General features: G+C 45.3%; 1 protein-coding gene across 1 annotated transcript in view; it reads right to left on the bottom strand.

Moving 5' to 3' along the window:
* LOC141147979 (RLA class I histocompatibility antigen, alpha chain 11/11-like) overlaps positions 1-12,372 on the bottom strand; it is a 175,707-nt gene that overhangs the window by 64,173 nt on the left and 99,162 nt on the right. Inside the window, exon 3 of the mRNA XM_073635136.1 lies at positions 11,144-11,215. Within this exon, the coding sequence (XP_073491237.1) occupies positions 11,144-11,215 (72 nt within the window). The remainder of the gene's footprint in view (positions 1-11,143; positions 11,216-12,372) is intronic.

Here is a 12,372-nt window from a genome sequence, read left to right as displayed (position 1 = left end):
CAGAAGGTTGCCATAGTTCAAGGCTTTTGCTTTGTGGAGCACTTTTTTGATTAATCTTATTTGGTGCGAGTTCAGAGCGTATAACATTACGATGGTGTAGGGATTGGAGTTAATGTTCCCTTTGGCAATGATGTACCTGCCCTCTTCATCAGTAATGATTTCTTTGGGATCAAAGGATATGGAGTTTTTGAAGGCTAAAAGGACACCCCCTGTTTTGCGATGCGGCGATCAGGCCACGTAGATATGTGGGTAATCCTTGTGAGCGCAGTGGGGAGTATTGTCTAGTTGAAAGTGCGTTTCTTGGACGCTCAATATGTCTGCCTTTTGCTTGTGAGCTTCCTTCCATAAGGAAAAGCGTTTAGCCGGGTGATTTAAACCCTTGGCATTGATTGAAAGGCAGGTTATCGTCATTTTAATAGACGTGTGTTAGATCGTGAGGCTGAATGGTGGGGGTACTCACTGCGACCACAGATAACATCCAGTGTTGCATGGTTGTTGATGGGGACGACAGACTGTAGCGAATCCTCTGCTGGTTCGGAGGTGTAATTAATTCTGTGAAGCTGCGTATATCACTTAGAAAAGGAGATTAAAAAAACTGAAAACCAAACGGAAAGTTAATATAAGTAGCATAAGAAATGGATCTCACAATTGATCCTCGTGCAGACGTAGCTGCTATTGGTGTTATAGTGGTGAGGGAGAGATTCTAAGACAGAAACTCAGCCCTGGAGATAAACCAGTGATAACTCGGGTTTCAATTATGAGCTTCCACCTGCCTGTTTCTTGCTGGATCTCTTGTAAGACACTACCTGCCAATCATTTTGAATGAAAGAGGGCCCTGCCGGGTAAGCTTGATGTATAGGCTGATCTACAATGATGTTCCATCTCTTTAGGGCAGTGAGCCCTTCTTCCAGGGTTGATACTGAGATAGTGACCCCATTGTGGGTGATAGAGAGCGTAGCAGGGTACTTCCATCTATGGAGGATTTTGTGGTTCCTCAAGGCTTTCATGACCGTTAACAGGTTGCAGCGACGTTGTAATGTGTGCCTGGAAAGATCTGGGAGCAGTCTGATGTTCACATACTGCTGAGGGATATTCTCTTGTTTGCGTGAGGCCTGGAGTACCCGGTCTTTGATGTGGTAAAAGTGCATCCTTAACAGGACATCTCTGAGGATTTCAGCAGGGAGAAAGGACGGTTTAGGGACTCTGTCCACGAGAAGATCATGTGCTGAAGCATCAGGCACCAGTGTGGAGAATAGGGTCTGGGCAAATTGTAGGAGCTGGTTAGGAGGAATATCTTCTGGGATTCCTCTCAGTTTGAGGTTGTTCCTCCTGGACCTGTCCTCTAGGTCGGCCATTTTATCCTTTAACCACATAATGTCCTCCCCCTGAGCTGTATGGGCCTCCACCATCACATTGTATGCTGACGTTTATTCCTCCATTTTATTTTCCACCTGATGTACTCTGTGGCCTATGGCTTGTACCTCTCTCTGGCACTCTGTTATCCCCCTGACCATGTCTGCTTGTAATGAGGAGCGTAGTGACAGGAGCCTGTCTTTTAATAAGGTATCTGAGACCGGCCTGTCTGCGGAAGGGAATTCCCTGATAGGATCTCCTTCAGTGCTGCTCTGGTGTGTGGGATCGCTGTGAGGCCCGCTTACCTCCATACCCGGCGCGCTTCCTTGTCTGATGGGAGAGTCTCTCCGCAGCTTCGATTTGGCCGGGCTTCTCATGGAAGGGCTGGATGGGCCTGAGGAGGACATACTGGGCGGGTTTGAGGAGCGAATGGAGGCGGATGCTGGTCCTTGTCTGCCATCGTTCGTTTCGGGCCTGAGCTCCGTCCTGTTGTCTGCCGCACCACTGCCATTTTGTTGAGGACCGCGAGCAGCGTAATAGCTCGTCATTTTTTGCGGTTGTTGTGGGTTTTTGCGGCGTCTAGGCATCCCCAACGTGTGCAGAGGGACCCCACCTGTCGGTAGTTTTGTGGGTCGTAAGGTGTGCTGGTGGGCTCTGATGGCTGTGGATTATCTCCTGAGGCGAGCGGAGCTCCTGGATTATGCGTCCATCTTAGAGCCCGTTCGGCCACGCCCCCCACTACACAGTTTTTTAAAGTAATTTATTAGACAACTCCGGGGGTCTTCTTCCGACTTCGCCGCTCTCTCCGGCCTCTTCTCCCGGTGTCCGGTTCTTCTGCCGCTCTCCGGCCTCTTCTCCCGGTGTCCGGTTCTTCTGCCGGCTCCTCTGCTATCTTCTGCCGCTCTTTTGCTAGCTGTGGCCCAGACTTCTGCGTTGTCTTCTTCCCTCTTCTCTTGTTCCGATGTTGACACGACGCTCTCTCCAGCTGCAATGCTCTCTGAGCGCTCCGCACTGACTTATATAGGCGGTGACCCCGCCCCCTTATAACGTCACAGTCCCTAGGCTTGCTGGGACTGTGACGTTATAAGGGGGCGTGGTCAACTTCACTCGGTGACCACGCCCCCTTATAACGTCACACTCCCAGCAAAAGAGCGGCAGAAGATAGCGGGGGAGCTGGCAGAAGAACCGGACACCAAGAGAAGGGGCCGGAGAGCGACAGAAGAACCGGACACCGGGAGAAGAGGCCGGAGAGAGCGGCAAAGTCGGAGGAAGACCCCCCAAAGTTGGAAGAAGACCCCCGGAGCTGTCTAATAAATTATTTTTAAAAACTGTGTAGTGTGTTTTTTTTATTGACACTTTTTCCCTAGGTGAATGGGTAGGGGTACCATGTACCCCATACTCATTCACATAGGGTGGGGGGCCGGGATCTGGGGGCCCCCTTATTAAAGGTGGCTCCCAGATTCCAAGAAGCCCCCCGCCCGCAGACCCCGACAACCAACGGCCAGGGTTGTCGGGAAGAGGCCCTTGTCCTCATCATCATGGGGACAAGGTGCTTTGGGGTGGGAGGGGCCGCAGGGTGCCCCCTCCCTCAAAGCACCCACCCCCCCATGTTGAGGGCATGCGGCCTGGTACGGTTCAGGAGGGGGGGTGCTCGCTCGTCCCCACCCCCTTTCTGGCCGGCCAGGCTGCATGCTCGGATAGGGGTCTGGTATGGATTTAGGGGGACCCCACGGTGGTTTTTCGGCATAGGGGGTTCCCCTGAAAATCCATACCAGACCTAAGGGTCTGGTATGCCCCGCAACAGGGCTAGCAAGGTGTCAATCTCGCCAATAAAAGCAGCGAGATTGACTTCCTTTTCTAGTCCCATCGTACCCAGGTCATATTCAAAATGAACAGGCTTGTTCGTGTGTGGGCAAGTCCGTTCATTTGGAAAGTCTGTCGTAACTCTGTTGGGAAGATCGGCGGACATAGTCTGCCAGAAAGTCTGGTCGTGTGTAGGCAAGTCCGTTCGTAAAAAAAAGTCAGGCGGAAAGTCCGTCGGACCAGTCCGGTCGGAAAGTCCGCCCATGTGTACCCGGCATAACTTGTCCTTGTCCAAATCTGCGATTCAATCCTCTTAAAGCACCCCACACAGATGAGTACCCTGCTCTGTCCCTCTCACCTGCCCACTTTAGCAACACTCTCTGTCTTGACAGGATCATAGGACATATATCAACTACTCAACAATTCATCTGTATTCAGAAGAAAAAACTACTAATACTCTAAATTGGAATTCCAAGACAAGACAAAAATTCACACAGACATAAAATTAAGCATTTCTCTCTATTAACAACAACTTTCCCCTACCTAGGTATCCGTCTTATGAAACTGTGAACAGCGGCGACCCCAAGGATCGCCACTGATCACAGTCCACATACAGTCCATAAAACAGAGACAATCATGGGAGAAGTGTTTAAACATGTTCTCCCTCCGATGATCTCCGTACTCTGAGAATCTTCACTGATCGACACAGAAACGGCCAGTCCATGAAGCTGTGACCTCAGCGCTTCACTGGAGATCCGTGTCAGAATTCACACCCCCAAAACTCACCAGCTCAGAGGTGGAGAATCAGGGAGCTAAGAGGGAATCTGGGGGCATCCGAGGGGGAAGGAGGAAGATTTATAAGTTCCCTCCACTTCATTCAGACCCCCCAAAAAAGTAACCATGTCCTCCTTTAAGTGTACCAAGCAACAACAATTTTATCACTGCCCAATAAACTGACATCTCAGTGTTTCTGTGAATCTCTGGTACCATAATCCCACAAAGTCCCACAAGATCCCAGCATCAGGGGCTGCTCATTGCACAAGGTGGGGTGATTTCAACAAGGGTTCTAGCCTCCCCACCAGCTCTCTCTTTTTACCCTTGGTTGAACCTTTTCCTGTACAAGCAGGTGTGGGTGCCCCCCCGAATCCTCGGTCTCACAGTCGTCCTCCCCCACACCAGATATGTCTGGTGTAGTAGAGGCACCATATCCCGATGCCACCTGGGAACCAGTCCCCACCACCCTCTGTACCTGTGCCTGTTGCAGAACAGTGATCTGCACTGACCTGCATATTTTACCGACTCACCTGTACCGACTCATTATAACTTCAGCAAACAACAATAAACAAACAAACGGGGCACGTTTACACAAAAATCCTTATTTGAACAACATACTGATAATCCAACTTTTAAACCTGGCCGTGGTGGGCCGGGAAGGCGAGGGCATCATAAGACGCCCCCCCTAAATGAGAGCCGCGCCACCAAATCATGGAAGAATCACAAATCAATCAAAAATCGATTCGTCCACGCCTGGTATGCCATGCCGATAAAAAACTGTCCCACCATTCAACGTCCCCTTTAAATCTCAAACAACTCTGACTGCTAACTTCCTGTTTTTAGAAGTACTTTCCTTCACTTTTTTTTTTCTTTCTCTATGTGTCAGTTTTATAACAGTTTTGAAATCGGCTTGTCTAAAAAAAACAATGCATTGAAAAAACCTTGTAAAATGCAAACCTTCTTAAATAAATTACCCAAATCTCTCTTTACCTTTTCAACTTCACTTGCTTTACCCTCTACAATGTAGGATGTTTTTATTAAACACCTTTTAAACTACTCACTTACTAATCTCATCACACCTTTACCTTACACAAACCCCCTTCCAACTAACACATTTCTTCACAAGCTTCAAAAATACCACTCTGATACCAGTCTGAGGCTGTGGAACTTTGTGTAAGTGGAGCTGGTATAAGTGGGAGTTAAAAACCAGAGTTATAGAGTGAATAAGTCTTGCTTGCTGATTGCTGGGTTTGCTGGGTTGCATTTTTGGGGCTTTTCCTTTTAGTTTTTCATTTGCCTTTTTCTGTCAATTTTTAAATAGCTTTTTTTCTCTTTTTTCTTTTTTTTCTCTGGTTCCTTCAGTCTATCAATTAAGGGGGGTGGTTAATTGCTCACAGGTGCCTATTTAACTGGGTGTAGAACTCAGTCTGAGTGTGCTCAGTCTGAGGCTGTGGAACTTTGTGTAAGTGGAGCTGGTATAAGTGGGAGTTAAAAACCAGAGTTTAAAACAGGAGGTTATAACAGGGGTCATAGTACCTGTGTAGTGTGAGTATCTGAGTGTTGTCTGAGTAGTGTGTGTGGATCGTTAGTACTTGTGTATTGTGTACTGTATACTTGAGTATTGTGAGTGCACGTAGGTCTGCGACTGTTCTGCGATTGCACGTAGGTCTGTGAGTACCTGTGTATTGTCTTGTTGTGTACCTGTGTATTGTCTTGAGTATCAGTGCCAGGAAGCTAGCTGTTAGGTAATTTGAACAGGGTAAAGTCCCCAAATCCTCACTAAATTTAATAGGTACGATGCCCGGCGGGTGTGGAGAGGTGACTCTTTGTACATCTTGCCGCATGAATGCTTTCCTTGATCATCCGATCGAGGGCGAATACTGCTGTGCAAAATGTAAGCACATTGTTTCCCTGGAAGCCCAGGTTCTGAATCTAGGGAAGCAACTGTCAGCACTGAGAAGTCCCTCCATACTAAAGGTGAGCCAGGAATGTACACGGCAGGTGCCGGCAGGGGCCAGCACAGAGGCGGGTGGAGACAAAGAGGTGCAGGCACTAGCAAAGAGTAGATGGGTGACAGTCAGAAGGGGTAGAGGGGGAAGTGCCAGAGAGGCCGATCCAGGACTGGAGCATCCCAATAAGTACGCTTCATTGAGTGACATTGGTGAAACCAGTCAGGGACCAGCACTGCTGGAGATGAGGGACTCTCCTAGCTGCCAGGGGAAGAACTCCTCCAGTGAGAGTGGGGGGGCAGCAAAGGGAAAGGAAAGACAGATTCTGGTGGTAGGGGACTCAATTCTTAGAAGAACAGAGAGGGCAATCTGTAACCAAGACCTGAAGCGCCGAACAGTATGTTGTCTACCGGGCGCTCGGGTTCGGCACATCACTGGTCTTGTGGACAGAATACTGGGAGGGGCTGGGGAAGACCCGGCTGTCATGGTGCACGTTGGCACCAATGGCAAAGTCAGAGGCAGATGGAGTGTCCTAAAGAACGATTTTAGGGACTTAGGTGCTAAATTGAGGAAAAGGACCTCCAAGGTAGTATTCTCAGGAATACTACCAGTACATCGAGCCACACCAGAAAGGCAGAGGGAGATTAGGGAAGTAAACAAGTGGCTGAAGAGCTGGTGTAGTAAGGAGGGGTTTGGGTTCCTGGAGGACTGGGCCGACTTCTCAGTCGGTAACCGGTACTATAGAAGGGACGGACTGCACCTAGATGAGGAGGGTGCAGATCTGCTGGGAATGAAGATGGCCAAAAAGTTAGAGGGGTTTTAAAACTAGGCGATGGGGGGAGGGTCCAGAGACAGTGATAGCCAGCGCGGAAGATATTCCAGAGGGTAGTATTGGGGGCATTAGTGGTAGGTTAACCAAAGCACAAAACACAAGGTGAGTATAGTAGCAAGTCCTAGTTGCAATTTTGAAACACCCAATACGAGGACAATATGCGACCGGTCTAAACTATGTGGCATGTTCACCAATGCCAGGAGCATGGCAGACAAGATGGGTGAACTAGAGATACTGTTGTACAAGGAGGATTTGGATATTGTGGGAATTTCAGAGACCTGGTTCAACAGCTCTCATGATTGGCTGGCAAACATTCAAGGGTATACCCTATACCGCAAGGATAGAGAGGGTTAAAAAGGGGAGGGGTATGCCTATATATCAAGAATAATGTACAAGCGAATGTGAGAGATGACATCACTGAGGGAGCTAGAGAGGAGGTGGAATCCTTATGGGTAGAGCTCCAAAGGGGTGAAGCTAAGGGGAAAATAATACTGGGAGTATGCTATAGGCCCCCTAATGTGAGGGAGGAAGTGGAGACGGATCTCCTATCACAAATTGGATTAGCAGCAAGGATGGGAAGTTTTATCATAATGGGGGATTTTAATTATCCAGACATAGACTGGGCGGAGGGAACCGCGCATTCATTTAAGGCTCGCCAGTTCCTCAATGTCTTGCAGGACAATTTTATGGGTCAGATGGTAGACGCACCAACTAGAAATAAAACATTACTGGATCTACTGATTACCAACAATACAGACCTGATCACAGATGTGGAAATACGGGGCAATTTAGGTAACAGTGATCACAGGTCAATTAGTTTCAGTATAAATCACACAAATAGGAAACATGAAGGGAACACAAAGACACTGAATTTCAAAAGAGCCAACTTCCCTAAACTACAAACCTTGCTAAAAGGCATAAATTGGGATAAAATATTAGGAACAAAATATACGGAAGAGAGATGGGTTTGCTTTAAGAGCATATTAAATAAGGGCATTAGCCAATGTATCCCACTGGGTAATAAATTTAAAAGAGCGAACAAAAATCCTGGATGGCTTAACTCCAATGTAAAAATGCATATAAAAGCAAAGGAGAAGGCCTTCAAAAAATACAAGGTTGAGGGATCATCCTCAGCATTCAGACTTTATAAAGAATGCAATAAGAAATGTAAGGGTGCAATTAGGATGGCTAAGATAGAACATGAAAGACACATAGCGGAGGAGAGCAAAAAAAATCCCAAGAAATTCTTTAAGTATGTAAACAGTAAAAAAGGGAGGACAGACCATATTGGCCCCATAAAGAATGAGGAAGGACATCTGGTTACAAAGGATGGGGAGATGGCAAAGGTATTGAATTTATTCTTCTCCTCAGTCTTCACGAGTGAATCGGGGGGCTTCAGTAACCAAAACTGCAGTGTTTATCCTCATGACACAACACAGGAAGCACCTCCATGGTTAACAGAGGACGGAATTAAAATTAGACTTGAGAAACTTAACATTAATAAATCACCAGGACCAGATGGCTTGCATCCGAGGGTACTTAGGGAACTCAGTCAGGTGATTTCCAGACCGTTGTTCCTAATTTTTACAGACAGTCTATTGACTGGAATGGTACCAGCTGATTGGAGAAAAGCCAATGCAGCACCAATATTTAAAAAGGGCCCAAAAAACATCCCTGGGAATTACAGACCAGTTAGCCTAACATCAATAGTATGTAAACTCTTGGAGGGGATGATAAGGGACTATATACAAGATTTTAGTAATAAGAACGATATCATTAGCAGTAATCAGCATGGATTCATGAAGAATCGTTCTTGCCAAACCAATCTATTAACCTTCTATGAGGAGGTGAGTTGCCATCTAGATAAAGGAAGGCCCGTAGACGTGGTGTATCTGGATTTTGCAAAAGCATTTGACACAGTTCCCCATAAACGTTTACTGTACAAAATAAGGTCCGTTGGCATGGACCATAGGGTGAGTACATGGATTGAAAACTGGCTACAAGGGCGTGTTCAGAGGGTAGTGATAAATGGGGAATACTCAGAATGGTCAGGGGTGGGTAGTGGGGTTCCCTAGGGTTCTGTGCTGGGACCAATCCTATTTAATTTGTTTATAAACATCTGGAGGATGGGATAAACAGTTCAATCCCTGTATTTGCAGACGATACTAAGCTAAGCAGGGCAATAACTTCTCCGCAGGATGTGGAAACCTTGCAAAAAGACCTGAACAAATTAATGGGGTGGGCGACTACATGGCAAATGAGGTTCAATGTAGAAAAATGTAAAATAATGCATTTGGGTGGCAAAAATATGAATGCAATCTATACACTGGGGGGAGAACCTCTGGGGGAATCTAGGATGGAAAAGGACCTGGGGGTCCTAGTAGATGATAGGCTCAGCAATGGCATGCAATGCCAAGCTGCTGCTAATAAAGCAAACAGAATATTGGCATGCATTAAAAGGGGGATCAACTCCAGAGATAAAACGATAATTCTCCCGCTCTACAAGACTCTGGTCCGGCCGCACCTGGAGTATGCTGTCCAGTTCTGGGCACCAGTCCTCAGGAAGGATGTACTGGAAATGGAGCGAGTACAAAGAAGGGCAACAAAGCTAATAAAGGGTCTGGAGGATCTTAGTTATGAGGAAAGGTTGCGAGCACTGAACTTATTCTCTCTGGAGAAGAGACGCTTGAGAGGGGATATGATTTCAATTTACAAATACTGTACTGGTGACCCCACAATAGGGATAAAACTTTTTCGCAGAAGAGAGTTTAATAAGACTCGTGGCCACTCATTACAATTAGAAGAAAAGAGGTTTAACCTTAAACTACGTAGAGGGTTCTTTACTGTAAGAGCGGCAAGGATGTGGAATTCCCTTCCACAGGCGGTGGTCTCAGCGGGGAGCATTGATAGCTTCAAGAAACTATTAGATAATCACCTGAATGACCGCAACATACAGGGATATGTAATGTAATACTGACACATAATCACACACATAGGTTGGACTTGATGGACGTGTGTCTTTTTTCAACCTCACCTACTATGTAACTATGTAACCATTCCAAAAGTTCACCAAAACATGTTACACATAAACAAATTATGCACTTTTCAAGCAGAAACAAGCACTTATAATTCTAAAGCTCTATAACCAAAATACTAGCAAAGGGGAGAAGTCATATTATTCAGTATAACAGTACTCACCACTTCCACGATACCTGAATATAACAAGGGAAACTTACTTCACTCTAAATTTGCCCCTCTTGGGACATCATATAACACAGTGAAAACAGGGGGCTGCCTTACCCCATACAGCCCCGTATCCCACACAACAGATATCTTATTACTTCTATGCAAATGCGATAGACAAGGAAAGCCAGATAGAGCAAAAGTTTGTGGGTCCCGGTAGTAATTGCCTTATTATCCCTTTATGTTATTCTCCCTCACCAAAAAGGAGCGTAATATTACGTTTTGAAACTTCTCACAGGCTTACCTAAAGCCAGGGGCTTCCCAAAAGCCACACTACATTTTAAATTTCTTAAAAGTCTAACCTAAAGCCAGAGCATGGTCCGTCTCACACTTCTCTTTTTTTTTCAAAAGATTAAGGTTTTATCAGAGCTGAGGCAAGAAAAACCTTGCCACAGGTAACCTAAATTCAGTCCTAAATCCAAAAATCTCAGCAGTACCTCCAAAACTGAAGTGGAATCAAACGGTATTTCTATATACCTGAAAAGACCAGCTAGGTATAACCATGGCAATTACCACACTCACAAGACACACTCAGTACTGCAGTACTGAGGAGATAGCTTCTTTGTGAACACAAGAAGAGATGAGTCAAAGTCAATGTTCAAAACTATCTCATTTAATTCTGGGTGGGTATACAATCTATATACGTTATCGACCAATCATTGCATAGAACATGGGAGTGATTTAATACAGGGGTGTACATTTCATATCATTACATATCCAAATGCCCAACCCCTTAAACATGGCTGACATAGTAACCATAGCAACCACGCCATCTGCTTCCATGACTCGTAGTCATGCCTTTGATATTCCCCTTTACACAGGACAATATTCCAGACAGCTCCTACCACAAAGTCTTTATATAGAAAGATGCAGAGCATAAATACCGCTGTAAGCTATATTTTCTTATATGTGTGCCTTGCAAAAACTGTTTCAGTCTGTGAATACAGAACTTAAATTAACTAGCAGATTAACCCAAGTTAATCTTATATGAACTTATAAAGATGGAGTCACTCCTGTTCAGTCATATTACTACACCTTCTGCCCACAGCTAAACACTGTTGATCCTTGCAGCGGGGCTAAAATGCCCAGTGTACTTTGGGCCTAACAATAACATTTGCTGTGTATTGTTATTTAGCAAAAGGTATTAAGTAAAGAAAAAAAAGGAAAATACAAATGTGCATAACATTACCTTGTAGGTTACTTGACATTAGTTTTTCATCTGGATTTTCTTGATTTTTAACTTCATTGTGATTATTTTTACCTTTTGTATTAAAAAAAGAAAAACAGGTTAACTGAGCAAATTATCATTTTTTTTCTTTTGAATATAAACAATCCAGCCTAAAAGCAAGGTTTTTGTGTTATATTATATATGCATATATTGCAAAATGGTTAAAGCCTACCTTCAATAAAAAAAACAAAAGAAAAAAAACTGTAAACTAATACATTTAGTAGGGAGAACTTTCAGGTGTCAGGATATCCTGTTCTGTCTGTCTGTGTTTTTTGGGAGTGCATTACCTTTTGCCATTGCCATTGCATATTGGCATTCTGGTTGTAGCTACAGTACATGGGTGTCCACATTCCAGTACCTAACTCTGGGTGCCCTACCAACAAGCCAGGCAATGCCATGCGGGAGGAGGGATGGATAAGTGTATGAAGTCAGAGTAAGGATGAGCTCAGGCATGTTCGAACACGAGGCCAATTTATCCCCCCTGAAAGCTGTCAAAGCTGGCAACCAATCATAGGTAGCGGAGGCATTCTGCACCCCGCAGTTGCATGTATGTAAGAGGTGTGCAGCATCTACCCAATTCAACTGTACTGATTTTTTGGGGTGCTCAGATTGATCATAAGAGGTCATGCAACCATCATCACTGAACTCAAAGTCCTGCAGTGCAAGTTGGCTACCCAAAAACCCGTCATAATGATATCCGATGAACCCCTAACCGAGAATGGGGATTTGCACTGAGCATAGTGTGGCTTTCATTTTTCAAAATACAAAGCTGAGGAGCATAAAACTCTACAAAAGCTCTCCTATAGACCAAGGATTGTAAGTACACTATATTAACAAAAGTATTGGGATGCCTTTATACACACATTAACTTTTTTTGGGGGGACTGCATGTGTGCTCCTGATCCATGCTTGGGTCCTTTCCTCAGCTCCTGTGCTGGACATAATTATCTGGCTGACCTCCGACAGGTGGTATCACAGGGCCTAGTATCAGCTCTTATGTGAGTACTTTTAGTTATGGCCATTTATTTGTTCATCATCATCTTTAATCCCTCTACCCCTCCAGTCTGTGGTTATATTGAACTATAATGGTGATTTTTTTTATCCCCTTTTAGTACATGGATGCACTTGCTCCTGATGAGTGGATAGAAGTCCACGAATCGTCATCAAGCTTATTTTGATGCATCCATCTCA

Source organism: Aquarana catesbeiana, linkage group LG06, assembly GCF_042186555.1.
Source record: "Aquarana catesbeiana isolate 2022-GZ linkage group LG06, ASM4218655v1, whole genome shotgun sequence".
NCBI classification, from domain to species: Eukaryota; Metazoa; Chordata; class Amphibia; order Anura; family Ranidae; genus Aquarana; species Aquarana catesbeiana.
Note: the sequence above shows the minus strand (reverse complement) of the source record. Positions and strands in the feature narration are given on the sequence as shown.